The 23997-nt window shown below is 38.0% G+C and overlaps 1 protein-coding gene across 1 annotated transcript; it reads right to left on the bottom strand.

The window, feature by feature from the left end:
- Window positions 1–555: 555 nt before the first annotated feature.
- Window positions 556–8867, bottom strand: LOC143856736 (UDP-N-acetylglucosamine transporter UGNT1-like). The gene is made up of 10 exons (XM_077367013.1): window positions 8356–8867; window positions 6838–6914; window positions 3002–3166; window positions 2766–2899; window positions 1992–2122; window positions 1832–1876; window positions 1591–1688; window positions 1218–1325; window positions 1073–1129; window positions 556–683 (listed from the first exon to the last, which is right to left on the bottom strand). Exons 1-10 carry the CDS (start codon window positions 8489–8491, stop codon window positions 609–611), a joined length of 1026 nt encoding a protein of 341 aa, XP_077223128.1. The 5' UTR covers window positions 8492–8867; the 3' UTR covers window positions 556–608.
- Window positions 8868–23997: the final 15130 nt, after the last annotated feature.

The raw sequence follows: 23997 nt of genomic DNA, 5'->3' as shown, positions 1-23997 counted from the left end.
CTCTCATAAAATAAGTGAGCTGCAAAATGACTTTTTGCAAAATTACCTGGCAATGCCCTAAAACAAAAAAAAAACATTAGAAAAAAAATGTATATAAAGCTTCCTCTTTTTTCCTTTCATTTTTTATTGGCATCTCTAGGTTTAACCATTCTCAAAGAGCAAACCAATGCAAAATTAAGAGGCCGCCCATTTCAACAAACACTTGACTTTCCACTTAGAATGCTCCTTTGGAACAGATCCGTAATATGAATCATAAGTTGTGAAACAACTAATAACTCAAAAGTTTAAGCCAATAGTGTTGGTGTTATTTAATAATTTATACTTCAACACTCCCCCTCACGTGTGGCCCCACTTCTGGGTTGGCCTTACATGTGGATTTTTAATATCAAGGAGTTGTTGGGTTTTGAATCAAGGAACTGCTATTAGTCAATAGCTCTGATACCATTGGAAACAACCAATTATTCCAAAATCTTATTTAATCATTTATGCTTCAACATAAATCCAATCTCAAATCAGTGAATTCAGCACATCAGCAAATTCAGTAATGAGAACCTCACCTCGAGTTTTTATTATACTCCCTCTCTAATAGTAAATGAGCTCTAACATAGCTACTTCCCTTTGAGTTTACAGTAAGCATACAAACCAGAGCCAATGAAACCAAGGCATTGCCCAATGGTGTTCAGCTGAAACAGAAACATAACAGATAGCTCACATGAGCAAGAAGGACAACTAAAGGCAGACATACCACACAAGCATCAGTAGTGGATTAAGGCCCTGTTCATTAAGATTATGACAACCGATTGGGAGTGCCAAAATGATAATTGGACTCAAATTTAAGACCTATTCGTATAAGATTATGACAACCAATTGTGAGTGTCAAGCCGATTATTTGACTCAAAATTATGTTTAAAATGAAGTCCAATAATAGCTTTAGCACTCACAATCGGTTGTCATAATCTTAAACAAACAGGGCCTTAAACATAATTTTGAGTCCAATAATCAGTTCGGCACTCACAATTTGTTGTCATAATCTTAAATGAACCAGGAAAAAGAGTTCGTAAGAAGCTCATACCATATCAAATGGAAGCCCACCAAACACTAGCCACCCAAACCCAATAGTAAACAGATCCTACAGTAAACAAAACAAAGATTAGCAAACGCATGTACACAAGCAAGTAAAACAACATGAAGGTTGATAGATAGGTATGTAGGCAAACCTTCAGATTGCCACAAATTGTCTGTGTGAGCGCAGAATTAAGAGTCGTGTTCAGAAATACATAGTAATTCAAAAAAAATGCCATTATACAGGAAAGAAGCATCACAGCCTGCAAAAGAAAAGAAAAATGCATCACTCTCATTAGCTCCATAATAGACTGGGGGATCTAATATATAATATGCACTTTGATGACCTGGATCCAATGGGTGCACACTTCCGGTTGGGAATGGGAATGAGAAACAAGCGATACTTATTCTTGAAAGATCACGTACTGACAATATATTATTTATACTGATTATCTAGCATCACTAAGAAAGTTGAATTTTACAGTAAAGACATGCTTAAAACATAACAAGAAATATTCCAAAAAGTACCTGAAAGCCAGGAGAATATAACTGCGGAAAGTTCATTGTCGTCTCCAAATCACCCCAGATAAATGTCCAAACAAGCAAAATAGGTGCACATATCAATCCTGAACATAGAAAAGATAAGGGTGATCCCAGTTATCATAAAATTCAGCCCATTGCCTACTTTGGCATTAAAAATATAATAAAATGCAACAGATAAAAATTCGTCATTAAAAATTATATAGATATTAAAAAATCACAACATTACCATTGCACCACATTAGCCCAAAGCTGTTGAGACCACTCGATTTCCCTGGGAGAATAAAAGATAATGTCTAGGAGTCAACAAACCAAACATTGAACCTGAGTACTGAAGACAATGTGGGAACCTAAAAAACCGAAAAAAAAAATAAAGAAAGAAACACTACCAATGCGGCTTATAGTTGCAAGATATATTGCAGTAGTGATGTTGGATATGAAAACAACTACATAGCCATATGAGTCATATGACAAGTCCCTGGATCCCGCAACAAATGCCCCGAATACGATCAAACCTACACTGATAAAACCGTTGGTTTTTACCAGTGGGAAAGGAATCAGAAACATAAATACTTGATTTGGAAAACTCAAAATGACTCCGTATGAAAATAAATTTTGCAGTAGCCCAGTGACCTAGATAAAATGAAATGAGATCGATAATTCAAATGCTTCTGACGATAGATAATTGGGGTGCTAATGTAGTACCAACTTGGCAACCACATCACACCTAGGTGACTTGGGTGCAGTAACCAAGGTTGTTTTGAATCTAATGCTTGGAAGACTTTTCTACAACTACCTCATTTATGAGTACTAGTAAGTTGTATTTCAGAGGGCGAGCCTTGGTGCATAGGTAAGGTTGCTCCATTGTGACCTGGTGGTCACTGGTTCGAGTCACAGAAACAGCCTCTCTGCAAAGCAGGGGTAAGGCTGCGTACATCTAACCCTCCCCAGACCCCGCAATGGCTGGAGCCTCGGGCACTGGGTCGCCCTTTTTTTTCTTTTAGTAAGTTGTATTTCATTAAGTGGTCTAGTAAGTTGAGTTTCATTAACTAGTGTCTAGTGAGTTGAGTTGCATTAACTGAGTCTAGTAAGTTGTGTCTAGTAAGTTGAGTTGCAAACAGTATGCAATTTAAAAGAAGCAACAGTAAGAAAGAGCCGCATACCTGCCAACAACAGAATATGTATACCTCTGCCCTGTCAAAAGATATTCAGCAAGCATTGTAAATACCACAGTCGTCCGCCTAAGGGTGGTGTACATTGGAACATTCACTCCGCGTACAGATTCCATGGAGACCAGCTTTCACAAGAGAAACCAAAAGATAGGGGAGAAATTATTTGAAAATGGAAAGAGAACTCATAGTTTTCGCCATGAACCACATTGTAAAATAAAAAAACATACCATGTAAAGCAAATATGATGCAGCAATAGGCAGTGTATGGACCAACGTCTCAAAAGGTACAAGACTTGCTGAGAAGTTATCAGAATTACTCTCGGTTTCACCTACAGTGAAAGAAATGATCTTCCAACGCTTCATTGCATACAGAATTGTTGTTGAACATATCATCTGTCACAAATATAAGTTAAATGCTTTGAGAAACTAATGAAAAAATGCAGTAGCTATTGCCTATTCAGCTGGAACTCTAGGAGAAGGGAAGGGGCAGAATGAAAATTAATGATGTGAAAACTTAAGCATAGAGAAGAAAATTAATGATGTGAAAACTTAAGCATAGAGAAGAAAATTAAAACTAATTTGGAACTCAAAATGTAACAAAAGGATTAAGGGCCTGTTCAAGAAGCTGTATTCTTACTGATTATACTGTAAAATCTTAAGCATCTGCCCTATTATAGAGTAGAATCTATATATCTCAACTCTTACCCTATTTCACCTCGTAAAACTTTCAATGTCTTGTGTTGTTGAATGAGCACCAATCTTCAACAAGTGACAATGTCCAGGAAAGGTAGAATCCTCTCAACATTATCGAAATGATTTAATATCGATACCAGTGTCGAAAACTGCAGATCACTTCAGAGAAACAGAATCTCTGTATCCTATGTTATTGGACTTTTTATTTCTGTACTCCTAGGAATTCTATTGAGAGTATTCATGTTGTTTTTTTTTGTGGGGTGAGATGGGGTGTGGTTCCATATGAAAGCAATTAATCCCACATCGGATAAGTGAGTGGATGTGGATGAGCTTAAAAGGAGTCGGCCACCCTCCCCTTAACGGCTAGCTTTTGAGGGCGAGTTCTACCCGGGTCCTAACAATTCATACCCATTTCCATGATTTCAGGAACTGTGAAATTACATTACTGCTCCCTGTATCTATGCCTACATTTGGGTCCATGTCTAAACGTCATAGGAAACAATTGATGTGAATCCGTGGCAGAGAGAGAGAGAGAGAGCATGAAAAAATTAAACTCTTGGTATATCTCTAATCTTTATAATGTATTGATAACGATCCATGAGTTGGGATCTTCTCGTCATATTCATGCTATCTTAAGTAGCAATTCAAACTTAGGCTCTGATACCAAATTGATCAGAGAGAGAGAGAGAGAGAGAGAGAGAGAGAGAGAATCAAGACAAAAAACACGAAAGGTTAAGATCAAGAATAATCAACACCAAGATCAAGGTAATGGGAGTACAAAAGGAGAACGGTTTATCAACCCAACTAGGAAGGTTGACAAGGGAAATGGGAAAACGAAGGGAAAAGAGAAATGAGAATAGATGTGAGAGAACTGAACTTCTATTTCTTCTATGTTTATCACACAATAGGTGCCATTATTCTATGAACACCAATCCACACATTTGCTAGAATTTGACAAACCACTACAAAATACCATGGGATTTAATTGAACTCCATCTCAGAAAATAGCTAAGTAGGTACATGTAACTGATGTAAGTGTCACAAAAAAAATACCCAGGAGAGCACTGTTCGCATCCAGTTGACAACAATAAACAAACGAAATGGTCGTGGGATAATGGTGAAAGGCTGATCCAAGTGGCTCACTGCTACTTGAAGAAATTAGTTGATGAAGAAGGGTTGTTCAGTTCTCAGCTTAAGCTTTTGGAGTAATAGGTTGTTTCGCATGGTATCAAAGCAAAGGTATTGAGTTCAAAACTCCTTGATGTCAAAAATCCACATGCAATGATCAACCCAAAAGTGGGGCCACATGTGCCAGGTGTAGGCCAAATCAAAGAAAGACGGGCCACACGTGAGGGGGAGTGTTAAAGTATAAAAGAATAAATAACGCCTTCTCCAACAAGCTTAAGCTTTTGGAGTAAGTGGCCGTTTCACATGGTACCAGAGCTTAAGCTATGATACCTTTGAAAATTTAGGAATTTCACTAATTTCGGATACGTTACAAAGAGAATCAACGGTGCTTATATAGAGCACTTACATGATAAACATATAAAGATATTATGATAAATATGGAAAGGGATAAAAGTAGAATATTATAATCCAGCCTAATCACTAATTTATTAACTCCCTAATCTTGTTAGTTGGCTTATTGAATCAACTTGCCTAATCCACCACCATGATGATCCAATGGTTCATAGCAACCCGATCCAACGGTGAATCTTACATATTCTGAACACATCATCCAAACAACGTGGGCCCACACTATTTCTAGTCGACGGACTAGAGAAATTTATCAAGTCGGCCAACTAGAAACACTTTTCCATATATATATATATATATATATATATATATATATATATATATATATATATATATATATATATAGAGAGAGAGAGAGAGAGAGAGAGAGAGAGAGAACATTTCCTACACACTTTTGTAGGTAAGTTACCTACACACTACCTTAAAATACAGTGGGGGCTCACATTGTTTGGGTGATCCAAACAATTCATTTGAATGGTCCTCACATAGATAGGGTGTCAACAAAAAATCAGATCCATAGGATCATCCCAACCCTTAGATTTGTGGAGGTAAAATGGACGTGTATAAACCTTCACAAATTAGTCCATTTTTTGCCTCCATAGTTTGAATGGTTAGGATGATCCTATGGATCTGATTTTTTGTGGACACCCTATCTATCTGAGGACCATTCAAATGAATTGTTTGGATCACCCAAACAATGTGGGCCCCCACTGTATTTTAAGGTAGTGTGTAGGTAACTTACCTACACAAGTGTGTAGGAAATGTTCTCCCCCCCCCCCCCCCCCCCCCCCACACACACACACACACACACACTAGTAAAAAAACCCCGTGCGATGCACGGGCCGACAAAGAACTGTACGGACCACATCATAGGTTGATCCGAACCGTCCATGTGATGGAACACAATAGAAATAGGTTGTGCCCGTCAAATCATTTCCATAGGTTGATCCTAGCCCTCCAATTTATAGAGGTTTCGATAATATGTTGTTCCTCTCCAGGTGCCCGGAATTCGTCAATATTTTGAAAGGCGTCCTGAATCCGTAGTATTATGTAATATGTTCACAAAAATCCGTAGTATTATGTAACATATGTATCCAGTCCATAATTTTGCACAGAAAAAACGTCACTATGTTGACTTTGTCCACTTTTTTATTACAAAAGCATAAAGGAGGGGGGTAGGTTTGAAATTATGTGGCTTTAATGCGTGCCTTTGTTTAAAAGCATAAAAGAGGGGGTAGGATTGAAAATATGTGGGTTGAATGGGTGCCTTTGTTAAAAAAAGTCAAAAAAAAAGTAATGTGTAATTCTAATTTTGGGAGAAATTCAAATAATTCTCTCATTTTCTCTTCTGCTATATAGTATACGCTATATTGTAGTAGATAGATAATATATATATATATATATATATATATATATATATATGAGAAATTGGTACCTATACACGTTTACAAAAACAGTGTGGGGGCCACTTTTTTTGGGGGATCAAAACCATTCATTTGGAAGGCCCTACCATGGATAAGGTGTGGTCCAAAAATCAGCCCCATTGGATTGCCCTAACCCAATCAAAGGGGTGTGGGGAGGGGGAGATGGACAGACACTGTGTGTCCATGTTTCTACCCATTTTTTCCCTCCACAAATGATAGGGTTAGGATGATCCAATGGGGCTGATTTTTAGGCCACACCCTATCCATGGAAGGGTCTTCCAAATGAATGCTTTGGACCCCCAAAAAATTTGGCCCCCCACTCTATTTTGCAAATGTGTGCAGGTAAGCTTACCTACACACGTTTGCAGAACCAGAGAGAGAGGAAAAGAAATATAATAACCAACATGCTACCTGACAAAGTGTGATGACATTTGCACATGGGAAACTATACGAAGAAAGAGCTGCTTTGTTAAACATCACCAGAAGAACTGCAAAGCACAGATTAAACAAGTGTCAAAAGGAGTGGAAAGAGGGTAGTGTCCGAAAGGTTGAAAGAGAGAAATCAAAGGATGATGAAAATGCAACTACTAAACAGTAAGACGATGATAGAGCCATTTCTCAAATAATAGAAATAGAATAAAATTGGTAAATATCTATCTTTCTATAATATATACTAAGCACGTAACTTTCCAAATATCATTCGTTTTTTCTAAGAAAAGTGTTTTTGGGAAAAGATTTTCCTCCAAAAACCTCCAATAAGATTGGTTTTTCCCCCAACTAATCCGGCTAGCATTTAATTTTCAGTTTTCTTTCCAAAAAATTTGGTTTTCACGATAACCAAATTCGGTTCATGCAGAAGAGGAAAAATCAAATCAATTAGTTCTTGCTGCAGTTTTCCCTATTTATCGGTTTCCATATCAATTCATCCCCTAAAAATTTGGTACCCATTACTAAATTTGATCTCCACAATTAATTCCATTTTCTCGCAAAACTTCTACTTTCCTATACCATCATGATTTTTTGAATTTTTCATATTCAACAGTTTCAAGATAAAATTATGCTAACATTCAGTTTGCGCTTACTAGGGTTGCAACCCGAGTCGAGTTTTCTAATACCCTACCCTACCCCTACCTGAGAACCTAGGTTTTTTTTTTTTTTTTTTTTTGTGTGTGTGTGTGTGTGGGGGGGGGGGGGGGGGGGGGGGGGATGCATAAACCTGGCCCTACCCAATATAGTTTTTCGGGTTGGGTTGGGTCAGGTCGGGCTTTCTAACATTCTCGATGCATGCACCATAAATCCAACGTGAAGATTGTATTAACACTAACAAAATATACCGATTAGGAACATTTAAGTGGAGGTAGATTGGGTAATTGAAGCAACTAAATAAATTATGCAAGTGGATTAAAAGAGGCAAGAAAGAGAGATTAGGAGTAGATTTTATTAGGTAGATTCGATTAGGATTCTTTCCTTTCACAATTATCTTGATTTCCCTTCTATGTTTATCATGTATGTGCTCACCTTGAGATTCATCGCAATGATCCCAAAATTAGTGAAATCGTCTCAAAGTTTATCAAATACTCTCGCTCGAGCAAGCTTAACTATGGAATATCCTAGTACTACTCTTGCCCAAGCACGCTTAACTTCAGATTTCTGATGGGATTTAGTACATTTGTGCTAGTACGATCACACCCTTATATTCCATTAGTTTTGCCAATCATAACACAACAATTTCTAATTTAGAGTGTATTCCAACAATAAGGAAATCACAATGTAATGAACAAAGCGGAGTATTTGACTTGATATATCCAAAAAAAAAAAAAAAAAAAGCCTACAACTTCAAATACCCAGAGTAAGAGCAAAAATCTTGTCCTATAACTAGAAGGGAGGGAAGAAGGAAAGAAAGATACAACAAAAAAAAAATAGGATGACCTGCACAAGCCATGTAAGAGATGGCAGCATAAGCGCCTCTCTTGGTCATGGCGGAGCCCTTGAAGAGACTCTCGTCAGCCCTCGAAGGATCAGAGATTGGTGGCAACATGTTCTTCGAAGAAATTGAGGAAGCCATACAAAGACAGAATAAATCTGAACACTTAGAAATTTCCACTAAACTTGCTTGATTACAAACAGCCTAAAGAGTGTTTATGTACAACACTATAAACAATTGGGCAAGGAAATCGTTGTGAACATTTTCATTAACTGAAAATAAGATTTGCTAGGGACAATTGCATAAGGCATTTTTCAGACCTGCTATTGCACGGTAGAGGAGCCACGTAGGCATTTCCTTTCACTATCGTTTCACTTCATGACAGACGCGTATGACAGTAACATTAGGAAAAAAAAAGGGTGGGTCCCACATAAAATCCCGGGTCTTTCTCTCTGTTTATTTTCCATTCACCTGATACCTCCACCTCAGCCTAAATGACCAAAAAGCCCTTCCCTTGTCTTCCTCACTCTTACCATGTCTTGACTCCATAGCAGATTTTACAATGGGGTGTTTTGTCTCATTTTAACACTTGTTGAAGTTAGATATCTCGACAAAGACACCAAGCTTAATTTGACTTAGTATTTATGGGAGGAGATTTTATGAGATCTTATGAGATTTTATGTCTGAACATCCATTCCGAGTTTGAATATTGTGAGAGTAAAAAGGGAAGATAGAGATTTCTTCTTCTTGACACGTGGGAAGGTCGAGATGTTTAGTATCTAAAGCCAAGGTCGAGATTTCTTCTTCCCTATAAAAGATGAACGAAACTAAATTTTAGAGGAATGATAGATGCAAGGGCTAAAGAAGGGCCCTTAAGTAGCTAATGCTAATAGTGGTCCGGAAACGGTACCCGCGGGACTGTTTTCTCGCTCGGTGTGCAAGAGCCATGAATTTGACAAGATTTCGATAATCTCGAGAATAGATCCACGTCATTAAGTGCAACCGAATTCAATTTCCCAACCGACTTTAAAAATGATGTGGATCTATTCAAGGGCCCTTCTCAAGGCCTTGCATAAAGAGGGTCCTTGCATCTATGAACTCAACTCAACTCAACTAAGCCTTTGTCCCAAACCAGTTGGGGTCTACCAAGTTTTCCCTTACTGTTTCTATCGAAGTTGTTTTCGGTCTACCCCTACCTCTTTTTACTCCATCAATTTGGCACGAGGTGCTTCTTCTTACTGGAGCATCTAAAGGCCTACGTTGGATATGTCCAAGCCATCTTAAGTTACGTTGGATATGTCCCAAACCATCTTAAGCGGTGCTATCTCACCGTCTCCTCAATTGGTGCCACCCTCACCTTTTTACGTCTTCATTTTTAATTCTATCTCACTTTGTGTCGCCGCACATCCATCTAAGCACTCGCATTTACGCTACACTCATCTTATGCACATGCTGCTTCTTGGTGGCCCAACATTATGAGCTGTACAGCATGGCTAGCTTCACAGCTATCTTATAAAACTTTTCCTTCAACCTGGCCTCACAGTAGGGTTGGACATGGTTCCGGTTCGAACTGAGGAACCGAACCGAACCAGCACATATGGTTCGGTTCGGTTCCATATTTATATGGTTCGGTTCCAGTTCTGATATCCTGGAACCGATGGAAATTCGGTTAGGTTCTGGGTTTGGGATCCCGGAACCGAAAACCGAACCGAGAACCGACCCTCACCTTAAAACCCAATGCCTCATCGCTTTGCCTTTAAAATTTTAATTCACCCCCCAAATTTGTGCTTGATTATTCCAAATTTGTGCATGTTTGTAGGTCATATATAATTTTTGCATTGCTCAAATTTGTGCAAATTTGTGCCTGATTATTCCAAATTCGTGCATGTTAGTGTTTGTAGTTCATATATAAACAGGACCGAACAGATTATAAATACGATTAGGCAAAATATCTACATTTGGTGAAGGTTGGGTAAACCCTGAACCGAACCGAACCGAACCGATTATATATGGTTCTGGTTCGGTTCGGTTCCAAATATATATGGTTCGGTTCTGGTTCCAATTTCAGGGAACCGATTATATATGGTTCGGTTATGGGTATACCCCAAAACCGAACTGAACCGAACCATGTCCACCCCTACCTCACAACAGGGCTGGCCCTTGCATATATCATTCCTCTAAATTTTAAAGTGTATTTTTTGGGTAGCTTTTATATTATTTTTTATTTTGAGAGATGTAGCCAGGACAAAGTTGTAATTTTGTGTCCTTGGGCATGTTGGTCATTTTCCGTAGCTTGCACATGTGTGAACTGCACATGTTTGGTCTATCTTTTCCCACTTCCCTCTTATTTCAAATTCAAACCCTACTTGAATCTCTAAACCCACCATCAGTTCCTTAGCATTAAAGTCTCCACTTTTCCATGCCCATGACCACTTACCTAAGCCATTTCCTCTATACTTTTCTTTGACTAAGCCTGTTCTCATTAACTCCATTTTGTAGAGATTCTCCACTGGCAAGAACAAGAAAGACCTCCAGTGAAGCTCCATGTGTGCAAGTTTGAGATTGAAGCAAAGGCCAACTTGCCCTATACTTTCTCTATGTTTTGAAGCTTTCTTCTTAAAACTCTCTTCTCTTGGTTGTTCTTATCTTGTATTGTATTGTTGTTTTCCCGTCATATTGAAGTACATCTTGCTGGTGTTTGTTCTTATTCTACTTTGGTTGCGGATCTTGGGTATAAAGTGTATTTAAAAAAAAAAAAAAAACTCACTTAAGTACAAAAACCGTATAAAAAACTCACTTGGTCCACCTCGTTAAATGATCCAAACCATTCATTTGTGGGGCTCAACATAAATAGTCTTGCACATAAAATCTTCTCCAACTAGGTTTAGATCTTTGAACAAGGTAGGTCCCACTCTATTTTGTAAAAATAAAATAAGTGCACCTACGTACAGACACCATATAACACTTATTTATTAAAAAAATCCATTGGGGCCCACCTTGTTCGAAGATCCAAAAGGTTCACTTAATTTATCCCAATGTAAATAGGCCTCTGCCCAAAAATAATCTCACTTTGATATGTAAGAGTTTATATATGGTGTCGTCCATCTACAAATCAGAGGGATATATAGGATCATCCATTTAAATTACCCTACAACGAGATTCATGTAACTTTAACTGACAGGAGAGGAAAGCCAATAGAGGCCTTTCTCAAAACAAAGTGGATAGCGAGGATAAACAAATCGTAGGGTTAGGATCATCCTGTGGAGATGATTTTTGGGGCACAATCTATTTACGTTGCGGCCTAATGGCTTAGATGATCTCAAAACAAAGTGGGCCCCACCAACAAAATGGTTTGGATCTTCGAACAATGTGGGCCCCATTTTCTTTTAAAAAAAATGCATGCACCTATGTGCAAACCCGACATAACATGTATTTATTAGAAAATTTATTGAAGCCAACTTTTTTCGAACATCCAAACAGTTCATTTGTTGAGCCCCAACGTAAATAAGCATATTATAAAAAATAATCTCCATTGGATGATCCTAACTCGTCGATATGTAGAGGTTTATATATAGGGCAGTGATAAATCGACTCCCCATGTGTCTATCTCTCTCCTCTTTCTCTCTCTAACCAAGAGGAGAGAGAAAGACACATGGGGAGTCGATTTATCACTCCCCTATATATATGGTGTTGTCCGTCTACAGGAGGGTTAGGATCATCCTATGGAGAAGATTTTATCGGCAAACCTATTTATGTTGTGGCTAACAAATGAACAGTTTGGATCTTTTAACAAGGTGGCCCAAGTGATTTTTTTTCTTTTTTTTCAAATACACTTTATACGGTATTTGTATGTAGGTAAGACGAGGTATGCTTAAGGACTTGTAACTGGGTAAAATGAGGTATGCTTAAGGGCTTTTAAACCGTTTATTTGTTTTTCAAATACAATGAGGCCCACCTTCAAAGATTGACACCATTCAATTGTTCGGCTCCACAGCGAGAGAGAGTTGTTGGCCCCATCGAGGGTATGAAGCAGGAGAGAGAGAATGAGAGAGAGTCGCCATGTGGAGGTCGTTTACTCGGCCACATCATCAATATGGAGGAAGTTCCTCCAAGGCGTTATGGAACTAAGTTTAGTTCAAAAAAGATGGGACAAAACCAAACTACAGAAGGAATTTTACTCTAAAAACAGAGATGGAACCTAATCACATCAATTATAAGAAGTCATTTGCAAACATGTCAATACAAGCAACATTAAAGAGAATTCTGCAGAAAACTGAAAGCCTATATCATAAGAAAACCATATGAAGCGAGGCGTTCACTGAAATATGCGTTGGTAAGTTCACATGTGCGGATGTATCCTGGGCGGATGAACAGACAGACTCAAAAGGTCCCAAAATATCTCCCCAAATAAATGTATCCTGAGCGGATGAACGTAATAATCAAGTCCACCTTGTTCCAGTCGAGTATGAGAATAGTGGTGAAAAAGAGACACAAGAACTTGAGGAATCAAATGAATCATGGCAAGATGTTCACGATAAAATTTGGCCAAAATGCTCACAGAGAGCCCAACATACCCCTTCTAAATAATTTGATTATGTAATTCACAAGTATTGAGCATTTTGATCTCTTCGGCTTACTGTTTGTCGCTCATATGTGCTGAGCCTTGGTTCTCCCTCTCTCGTTGTTCCGAGTTAAGGTTGGTTTTGTGCTTTTATTGTATCATCTTCTCTTTATCTGATAAATCGGTAGGGATCCCCTCTAAACCCCACCTTACCCATCAAAAAAGCAATATATATATATATATATATATATATGAGGAAAGTGTTTCTACTCGGTCCCCTAGATAAGCTTATCTACTCCTCCCTTTAAAAAAATACAGTGGGCCCACGCTGTTTGGATGATCCAAAGCATTCATTTGATAGGTCTTAACATAGATAGGGTGTGCCCAAAAAATCAGCACCAAAGGGTCATCCTAGCCCTTCGTTTTGTAGTGCCTTGTGGTGCCCAGAATGGACACATATAAACGTCCATGTTTATATGCGTCCATTTTGGACACGGTGTGCCCAACAAAACGAAGGGCTAGGATGACCCTTTGGTGCTGATTTTTTGGGCACACCCTATCTATGTTAAGACCTATCAAATGAATGTTTTGGATCATCCAAACAGCGTGGGCCCACTGTATTTTTTTAAAGGGAGGAGTAGATAAGCTTATCTAGGGGACCGAGTAGAAACACTTTCCTCTATATATATATATATATATATATATATATATATATATATATATATATGAGAGAGAGAACGGTTCCTACACATATGTGTAGAGAGTTCTCTACACACTAGCTTAAAATACAGTGGGGACCCACATTGTTTGGGTGATCCAAGCCATCCATTTTAAAGACCCTCACATAGATAAGGTGTCTACAAAAAATCAGATCCATAGGATCATCCCAACCCTACGATTTGTGGAGGTAAAATGGATGTCTTTAAACCTTCACAAATTAGTCCATTTTTTGCCTCCACAGTTCGAAAGGTTAGGATGATCCTATGATCTGATTTTTTGTGGACACCCTATCTATGTGAGGGCCTTAAAAATGAATGGTTTGGATCACCCAAATAATGTGGCCCCCACTGTATTTTAAGCTAGTGTGTAGATAACTTATCTACACATGTGTGTAGGAACCGTTTTCTCTCTCTCTCTCTCTCTCTCTCTCTCTATATATATATATATATATATATATACACATACATATAGTAACCAGCAAATGTAGTATGGAGGAAATTAAGCTTCTCAATTTACCATGGTTAATCGTGAAAAGTGCCACCTCACATTGACTGTTTTGCAACAGGCAATGAATTTGAGAATAAACTAAATCTCTATTAAGGGCATTTAGCATGACTCACACTCACATCGAAGCAGGTTCCCTAATAACAAAACCAAATTGCCATAGGGTGTACATCCAAATGAACCCATAGTTGAATTTGGATGCTCTACTATATGACCCATAGTTGAATTTGGATGCGAGACTATATCCATATCCATTGTTCTATTTTGTTTTAGTGAGACAATGGTCCTAAAAATCTCTAGTCATCGTGTGTTAATGTTTTCTTCTGCCTTTCAAATCTCTAGTCATCGTCTTAGTACTAACTCTCGCACAAGCACGCTTAACTTTGGAGTGGTTACTCAACCTAGTACTTCTCTTGCACAGGCACGCTTAACTTCGGAGTTCTAATGGGTTCAAATGCATTTGTCACAATGCAACAAACAATATCATTAGCAAAGTATTTAATAGAACCAAAGCAAAAGCCTAAAACTTCAAATACGGAAAATACATACAGGGCAAAAATCATGCCCTAGAACTAGAAGGGAGGAAAGAAGGAAAGAAATAGACAAGAAAAAAACAGAATGACCCGCACAAGCCATTTAAGATATGGCAGCATAAGCGCCTTTCTTAGCCATGGCTGAGCCCTTGACCAAGAGAGGCTCATCGGCCCTCGAAGGATCAGAGAGATTGGCGGCAACATGTTTTTTTGTGTGTTGTACTCTTCAAAATCATCGCCTCACTTTATTTAATTTTTTTTGCGTATATTTTTTTTGGCTTACATGTATTGTACTCTTCAAAAGCACGGCCACACTTTATTTAAATTTTTTTAACTTTTCTTTCTCTTCTATACAGTTGGACGGTTCGTAATAGTCATCCGACACTAGTGAAGAATGATGATAATAGAGGCAGTTGGAACCCATGGATCAATGCATTTTCATTTTCATTTTCTAGTAGTGAAAGGACTTTGTATGTACTTGGTTTTAGATGGATTTTGAATATTTTGTTGTAATACAATAGTGGTTTTGATTGTGGTTATGGAAGTGAAAAAATGGTGTAGAGGATCTTAATTTCATCAGTGTAAGCATTTTTGTTTGTGTAGAATGGTGTAGCAGATTTTGTGTATTTGTGTACTATCGGATTAAACATGTTACAGGTGAATGTACCGCCGGCAGTCTTGGTCATGACCGCCTCTATAAGTAAAACCAAATAACGCCGCCGCTATATCGTACACCGCCGGCAACACCAAAGGCGGACATTGGACCGCCGGCTATCCGCGCTATAAATGTGCTGGCGGACAGGATGGTATACAGGAGCGGTTTTGACCGCCGTTATATACCGCTTTTGTTGTAGTGTTTTTCCAAAGAAATCGAGGAGGCCATATGAAGACAAATTCAGATTTGAAAAATTATAAATTTCTGGTTACAAAGAGCCTAATGAGTATTTATATAGAACACTCAAAGGATAAACATAGAAAGATTCGCATCGGTTTTTTAAATGAGATAAAAATAAAAACATTGTAATTTAGCCTAATTACCATATCTAGCTTAGTTGCCTAATCACGCGTATTTCCCTAATCTAGTACCCAAATAATCTAACCGTGAGATTTCTCACACTCTAACAAGATCTTGGATATTGAATTTGAGGAATCTTCGTCTCCCAATTTCTGGGTCTCAGTCAAATCAAGCCAAACAAGAAAACAGAGGAAATTAAATGAAAAAATAGAAATGGTTGAGAAAGTGAATAAATAAAGGCATCATTTGATATTAGGGACTGATATCGGCACTGCTATATTTTCACAATGGTGCTACTACTTTTGTTTTACAACTTTTTTTTTATGTTGGGAGTTGGGACTGAATCGACTGATACCCGCACTATGACTTTCCAGTGTGAAAATGATATACTTGCCCCCTTGTTTTCTTTCTCTAGTGGGGGCATTTGCTATTAGGGATTGATATTCGCACTGCCATGTTTTGTTTTGATGATAATACTATTGTTTTACAACTTTTGATACGGACTCACTGATACCTGCACTATGGCATTTGCTATTAGGGACTGATATTCACTGCCAAAATTTTGATAACAAGACTTTTGTTTTATAACTTTTTGATATTAGGGACTGATACCTCATACCTGCACTTTGACTTTCGAATATGGAAATGAAATATCCGAGGGATGTTCGTCTCCAAAAAGTAAGTCATAAATACACTAGAGGGGCTGGCCCGGGAAAGAAAAGGGGGTGGATATATCACTTCTCCACTCAAAAGTCATACAATGAGAATGGGGCCAAGGGTTAGTAGGTTGGATTTGTCATAAACCTGATTGGTTGGCATGTGATGGTGGGTCTATGCCTATGTTTGGCTCAAAAAATATGAACAGAATAAGAGGTGGAAACTGACCGGTATGACTTGATACCAAGGCAGAATTAAAGGGAGAAAACTTTTGAATTTATGTTCCACCCCAAGGGCCGTTTGGATACGCGGATTTTAGAATCTGGGATTTCTTCATAATTGTAGCTAACAGACAAGAGAAGAAGAGGACCAGCCGTCGTTTTTGACTTGTTTTTTACTTTTCGCCCTTCTTTCCGTTAGCAAGAGAGTAGCAGATCCTCCTATATTTCCAGGTTTCAGAAATCCCCAAGAGGTGGTATTTTGATTCAATCTTGATTGGTATGAAAGTTTTACTGGTTTTTTAAATTAAATTATAGGAAATGATATCAACACAACCATGTTTTGATATTTTCACCAACCCATCTTGTCCTTTAGTATTTAAAGTGTTGTCAAAGGTTATTATAGTTACCCGATGCGCGTGGTGTACGGATGATTATGCGCTTCCGTAGGGAATAGTCCCACCCTAAGAAATTGGGGTGGGGATACCCTATGTCATTAAAAAAAAAAAAAAAAAACAGCTTATTACAGTTCCAAAAAAGCTCTCACAGGCCAAATAAAAAAAGAAAAAGAAAAGACAAGCTAGATTTGTGCAACTACTAAAACATGGTTGTGTTATATCATTTCCCTAAATTATTTATTTTAAATTTTCCATTCTATTTACAAGGGAATTGAAGTAGGATGCCGATTTCATTCCCTAATTCCACAAAAAGATTGAGAAATGGGGGCAAATATATCACTTCCCCAAAGATTTTTCCAAAGGCTCCGTTTCTTTCGACGTAAAAATGTGCGTAAATTTTGTTTGAACAGAAAACAAATTTTATGCCCATTTTTACGTCGAATGAAATAGAGCCTTTTTGGCAAATTGTCCACAGTAAACGAGCAAACGAAACGAAATAGATGGCTACAAATCAAAAGATTCAATATGATTTTTGGGTCACCACCATGATCAAAATACACATGGTGAAACTAGTGTGACTACTCGAGCAATGCACATGGTGAAACTTCTTGTCTAAAATCTTTTTTTTTTTTTTTTTTCCCGTTCAAGCCCACTGCAAAATAGATAAGCTTTCCCTGCTCCATTTTCCTTTATTCCTTTTTAATAAGATTGAATCAAAATATGACCTCCGGGGGTGGAAAATAAATTCTGATGTTTTCACCCTTTAGTCCATGTCTTGGTGTCAATTTCACCCTCTTATTTGGTTTTTTTTTGAACAAAAAGATAGATAATTCAGATTTACACGTCAATTTTTTAAAAAAAGGTTTACCCTCTTATTTGGTTTTTTTTTTGAACAAAAAGATAGATAATTCAGATTTACACGTCAATTTTTTAAAAAAAGGTTTACCCTCTTATTTGGTTTTTTTTTTGAACAAAAAGATAGATAATTCAGATTTACACGTCAATTTAAAAAAAAGGTTTACTTTTAAACCAACTAAACATTCTTTATTCCTGTTTGGAATTTGGACCACGAAAATTTGGGCACTTTTCTTTTCCTTTTTGTAATGAACTGAACAAACCCTAAACAAAATTATTGACATTTTAGATAAGGAATTCGTTGTGAAGATTTACAATAACTATAAGGGCCCGTTTGGATACCTCATATTTTGTATTTGGATTTGGAATTGAGTTTTGAATACAAAATGAATAGATCCGCCAAGCTCATGTTGAGAGAGATAGAGAGGGAAGGGGGTACTTCCTACTGGAGGGGAGAGGTTGAGAAGAAAAGAGGGTGAAGGAAACTGCCAAATTTTTGGATTTCCAATTACTTATTTCCATAGCATATTTGGAAATCTGATTTTTTTCACTGTCAGTTACTGATTTGGAAATCAAAGGATTTGATGTGGATCCAAATCACAACACAAAAAGGGTTGCAAACGTGAGAAATCAAAATCATAATCTTCTCGGCATCCAAACAGGCCCTAAATGTTTTGCGGTTGTATGAAGCAAACTTTTTGAATTTTAGGTGCCATGTAAGATCTCACGTAAGTTCTGTAAACAAGATTTTCCTGACTCTTGAGCCTTTTCATCTTTCTGCAATGATAACTAGTAAACGGAGGGACAATTTTGTGGGGCTCACAGAATGGCAGAGACAATCATAAGGCATTTCTGCTCACTTTCCCATCAATCACATATGACAGTAACATTTCTTACTCAGCAGTTTGAGAGTGTTGGGGAAAACACGGATAATACCGCGGCGGATAAATTTTCCCCTTCTATCTGCGAATCAAGAAACTAGCCACGAGCAAAAAATCACAAAGCACAAAAATAGCAATCCACCACATAAATCAAGAACACAATTTTAACGTGGAAAACCCTTTGATGGGAAGGGAAAAACTACGGGACAAACTCCAAAAGAAATCCACTAAGGAAAGAGAAGTACAAAGTCTTTCTTCTCAAGTTTTTCCAAAACTTGAGGCATACATCAAGAATAAAAAATAAACAATAAAATCTTGGAGGAAATACGGGTTACCTCACGAAACCCTTGCAAGAGAACACTTTTCCACCTCAAAAAACTACGTAAGAGAGATCTTCTTCTTCTCCAAGAACCACTCCAAAATCCTAAGTTTTGGCTTCTTTTTTCCTCTTCTTTCTTGCCCTTCTTCAAAGACTTGAATCTCCAATGGATTAGGGTTTCAAAAACCACTTTATGATTTACACCAAAGCAAACCTTAGATGCCACAAAGAAAACAATGATCACAGGGGGTTAAGGACGTACCTTTGAGTTTTGGAAGGGAATTTCTCCTTACCAAAATCTCCAAACATTTCTCACTCAAGTACCCAAGTCGCTGATGCCATAAATCTAGTTGAGATTCTTTAAGAGCATTTATCTCGCCCTTAGATAGCATACCTTCTGTCTTGTAGAGGGAGCAACACTTCTTGCCTCTTGCCACAACAAGAGAGCTATTTTCTCAACGTCCACAGTTCATTGCCAAATTATGATACATACCCTTCATCATTAAGCTTTTCCGTTGAGATGAGATTTAATTTGAGGTCAGGAACATGCCTCACATCTTTAAGTATCAACTTGCAACCAACATTGATGGTAATGCCAACATCACCAATGCCCATAATTTTTGATGCGCCATGATTTCCCATCTTTACCAAACCAAAGTCGCCCGACTTGTACGTGGTAAAGAAATCTTTGTGTGAGGTGGCATGGAGGGAGGCTCCTGAGTCAACTACACAATTCGACCCATCGGACGCTGTGCTAAAACAACCTTCACCATATATCGAGAAGATCACAACTTCGCTCTCTCTACTTCCTTGCCCATTTTTTTCTTCCGTTTGCTCATTTTTGTATTTTCTGCAATCCTTCTTCATATGTTCAGGCTTCCTGCAATGAAAACAAATCAATCTAATTATTGACTTAGATCTTCCTCTTGATTTGCTTTGGCTGTCATTTTTTCTTTCCTTTGATCTCTCATGTTCTTCAGTGATTAATGCCTGGGAGTGGGAGGAATCTGAAAAGTTTCTTCTCACTTCTTCATTCAACAAACTGCTTGTAACTTGGCTCATGGTGACAATACCATCCGGCGCCGAGTTGCTAAGGGATACGACAAAAGTCTCCCTACTATCAGGCAATGAGCTTAGCAATAACAGTGCCCGGAGCTCATCATCTAGCACCATCTTTATAGCCGCAAGCTGATTCACGATGCTCTGCAACTGACCCATTCTCTCTAAACTTCAAGTTCACAAGCTTTATGATCAAGAACGCCTTATTACCAGCAGTCTTTCTCTCATACAAATCATGCAACTTCTTCCACAAGGAACTTGCACTAGTCTCTGTCGCTACGTGGTGGAACACAACATCATCCAACCATTGTCGGATACAAGCAATAGCTTTTCGATCCAATTTTTTCCAACCATCAGCGGATACGGATTCTGGCTCTTTCTCTATACCCTCAATCAGCAAATAGAGGTCTCTTGAATAGAGTAGATCTTCCATCTTAGCTTTCCAAATTAACCAATTTCCTCCATTTAGACTAATCATCCTTGATGAAATACTTGCGTCCATCTTTCATTCACAAATAAATAATAACCACCAACCAAGACCTGGATACCAGTTTGTTGGGGAAAACACGGATATACCGCAGCGGATAAATTTCCCCTTTCTATTTGTGGATCAAGAAACTAGCCACGAACAAGAAACCACAAAGCACAATAATAGCAATCTACCATACAAATCAAGAACACACGATTTTAACATAGAAAACCCATCGATGTGAAGGGAAAAACCACGAGACTAACTCCGAAAGAAATCTACAAAGGCTTTCTTCTCAAGTTTTTCCAAAACTTGAGGCATACATCAAGAATAAAAGATAAACAATAAAATCTTGGAGGAAATACGGGTTACCACACAAAACCCTTGCAAGAGATCGCTTTCCCAGCTCAAAGAACTAAGCGAGAGAGATCTTCTTCTTCTCCAAGAATCACTCCAAAACCCTAGGTTTTGACTTCTTTTTCCCTATTCTTTCTTGATCTTCTTCAAAGACTTCAATTTCCAAAGGATTAGGGTTCAAAAAAACCCTTTAGAATTTATGCCAAAGCAAACCTTAGATGCCACAAAGAAAACCCTTGATTTCTTCTCTCTCTTCTCCTATCTCTCCCTGTTTTTTTTTTCTTTTGTTTTCACTCGCCAAACCCTCTCTCACGACTCTGTTTTTTGAGTGAGTAGTGAGAGGGGTGGGGCCTACTTTATGGGGTGGACCCCACAACAAAGAGAGTGGGTCCCACGTAATACCCCGACTACCAAACCTGGAAAGACAAAGAAACCAACAAAACAAGAAACAAACTAAATGACCAAAATTCCCCTCTGTGGTCAACAAAAACGAAAAGCTTAATTTGGTTTAGTATTTATTTTCAGAGATTTTATGAGTTCTTATGAGATTTTATATGTGAACAATTGTACTTAGTTACAACCACGGTTTCAAATTTCGGTTTCCGAATGCATTTTGGTCCTCACCAAAACTGAAATTTCGGTCGAAATCCAACGGAACCAATATATTATTATTTTATTCTATACCAAATTTCGACCGAAATTACCAAAATTTTGGTAATTCCAGTCGAAATTTGGTTAAATATCGAAAAAAATTGAAATCTCGGTCGAAATAATTTAACGCGAATTTTGGTTTCGGCATTGACCGAAACCCGACATTTCGGATTTCGGTCGAAATTTAAAACTAGGGGTGCAACTCGGGTTGGGAGGGTCGGGTTTTCCAAAACCCTACGCTACCCGAGAATTATCTCAAGCCGGGCCAGGTCTAATATTTTCTCGAAAAACCCGAGATTCGTACAACCCTACCCAAGATAGTTTCTCGGGTTGGGTCAGGTCGGGTTTTCATTTTTTTAGCCCGGGATAGTGACTAATTTTAAAGATTGTGAAAAAAAAAATCTTCACATCTCTAAATTTGTCATGACACTATATTTTCACATAACATACATGATCACCTCAATGATAACAATTGTCTCGATACATTGGAAAATAATTTTCTATGTTATCCAAGAGATGTTTAAGAAAGTCATAATGCACCCATATGAGTCGGGTCACGTTTCAGGTTTCGGGGTTTTTTTTTTTGTTTAAACCCGGCCTTACCCAAGATTGAGTCGGGTTTTCCAATTTAAAATCCGACACTACCCAAGACCCAAGATTTCTAAACCCAACCCATGTTATTTTCGGGTCGAGTTGATGCGGGTCAGGTAAAACCCGACCCAAGTTGCACCCCTATTTAAAACCATGGTTACAACTTACAACATTGTGAATGTAAAAAGAGGTGATAGAGATTGGGATTTCTTCCTTTCTTACACGTTTTGCGAGGGAAACAAAAGAAACCCCAAAAAAATCTCGTAAGATCTCAAAAAATCTCATGCAAGAACCCTAACTAGGCTTTGTATTTATTGCAAGAGATTTTATGAGATCTAATAAGATTTTCTATCTAAACACTGATTCGTATTTAGAACAGTGGGAGCGTATAAAAGCAAAGATTGAGATTTCTTCTAGTATCTGAGGAAAAACAGAAGAAAAAACCCACGAAAAAAACGAAGAAAGTTTGCAGCTGAGGAAAAAGATGATCCACGTCCGGATTCAATCTCTTCGGCCATCCGAATAAAGAAGGGAGGCATTTGGTTTTAGGCTATATATTTATAAGTGACTTGCTAGGGACCATCACAGAATGCATTTCGCAGATGTGCTGTTGCATGAGAGAGCATCCACCTCATGAATAAATACAAAATATGCTGAAAAGTGAGCCTATGTGAAATACCTTCTGAGATGGTCGCTAGCAAATCCCTTTTTATAGTCTCACTACTACTTTTTTTTTTTTTTTTTTCATGTTGGGACTGAATCGACTGATACCCGCACTATGACTTTTGAGTGTGAAAATGATATATACTTGGCCCCTTGTTTTCTATCTCTAGAAAACAAGGGGCTGATATTTGCACTGCCAATTTTGATAATAGTACTACTCTTGTTTTACAACTTTTTGATATTAGGGAGTGGTATCCGCACTTTTTCGAGCATGGAAAAGATATATTTGAAGGATGTTCGTCTACAAAAGTCATCCAATGGGGCCAAGGTTAGTAGCTTGGATTTGTCAGCTCGGTTGGCATGTGATGGTGGGTCCATGCACCATGTTTGGCTCAAACAATATGAACAGAATTAGAGGTGGAAATTGACTGGTATGAATTGACACCAAGGCAGAATCAGAAGAAGAAAGCTTAGGAATTTATTTTCCACACCAAGAGGTGGTATTTTGATTCAATCTTGATTGGTATGAAATTAAATTATAGGAGATGATATCAACACAACCATGTTTTATTATTCTCACTAACCCATCTTGTCTTTTAGTATTTAAAGTGCTGTCAAAGGTTATTACACTTCCCAAAAAGCTCTCACAAGCCAAATAAAAAAATAAAAAAAAGGGAAAATTACATTTACACCCCCTCTATTTTCTGACACATCCACTTCCACCCCTATAGTTTAAAACGTGACAAATACACCCCTGTAGTTTCAATTTGTTTAAGGTAGGCCCCCTCAGCTGAAGGTTCGTCCATAGATTGAAGGGTTAGGATGATCCGATGGAGCTGATTTTTTGGGCACACCCTATCTTTGTCAGGACCCATCAAATGAACGCTTTGGATCATCCAAATAATGACAGGAGGTGTTCCTGGTGATCAAAAGGGGCGGATATATCATTTCCCTTTATGATTGATGACTTCCCTTCAAAAATGAAACATAATCACATTATTTTCCTCTAAATTGTGAAAAGAAAAAGTTTTACAGAGAGGCCGAGGTGTCATGAGTCAATTCTTAGTGGGCCCAGTTTAGTACCGAAAATCGTTGTGAAAGATCTTCCACAACTATAAATAGTTATTGCTGTGATATGAAGCAAACCTTTTGAATTTAATTGCCGTGTACGATCTGGAAACAAGATTTCCTTTGAT

Source organism: Tasmannia lanceolata, unplaced genomic scaffold (genome assembly GCF_043159265.1).
Source record: "Tasmannia lanceolata isolate RefF3 unplaced genomic scaffold, GAP_Taslan_0.1 ptg000023l, whole genome shotgun sequence".
Classification (NCBI taxonomy): domain Eukaryota; kingdom Viridiplantae; phylum Streptophyta; class Magnoliopsida; order Canellales; family Winteraceae; genus Tasmannia; species Tasmannia lanceolata.
The sequence above is the reverse complement of the archived record's forward strand: the minus strand, read 5'-3'. Positions and strand labels throughout refer to the sequence as shown.

Coding starts and splice junctions, on each gene's coding strand:
- LOC143856736 (XM_077367013.1), bottom strand. CDS start 8,491: ATGGCTTCCTCAATTTCTTCGAAGAACATGTTGCCACCAATCTCTGAT. Junction 1,877..1,991: donor TGCAACTATAAGCCGCATTG/GTAGTGTTTCTT, acceptor TTATTCTCCCAG/GGAAATCGAGTGGTCTCAAC. Junction 684..1,072: donor GTGGGCTTCCATTTGATATG/GTATGAGCTTCT, acceptor TTTCTGTTTCAG/CTGAACACCATTGGGCAATG.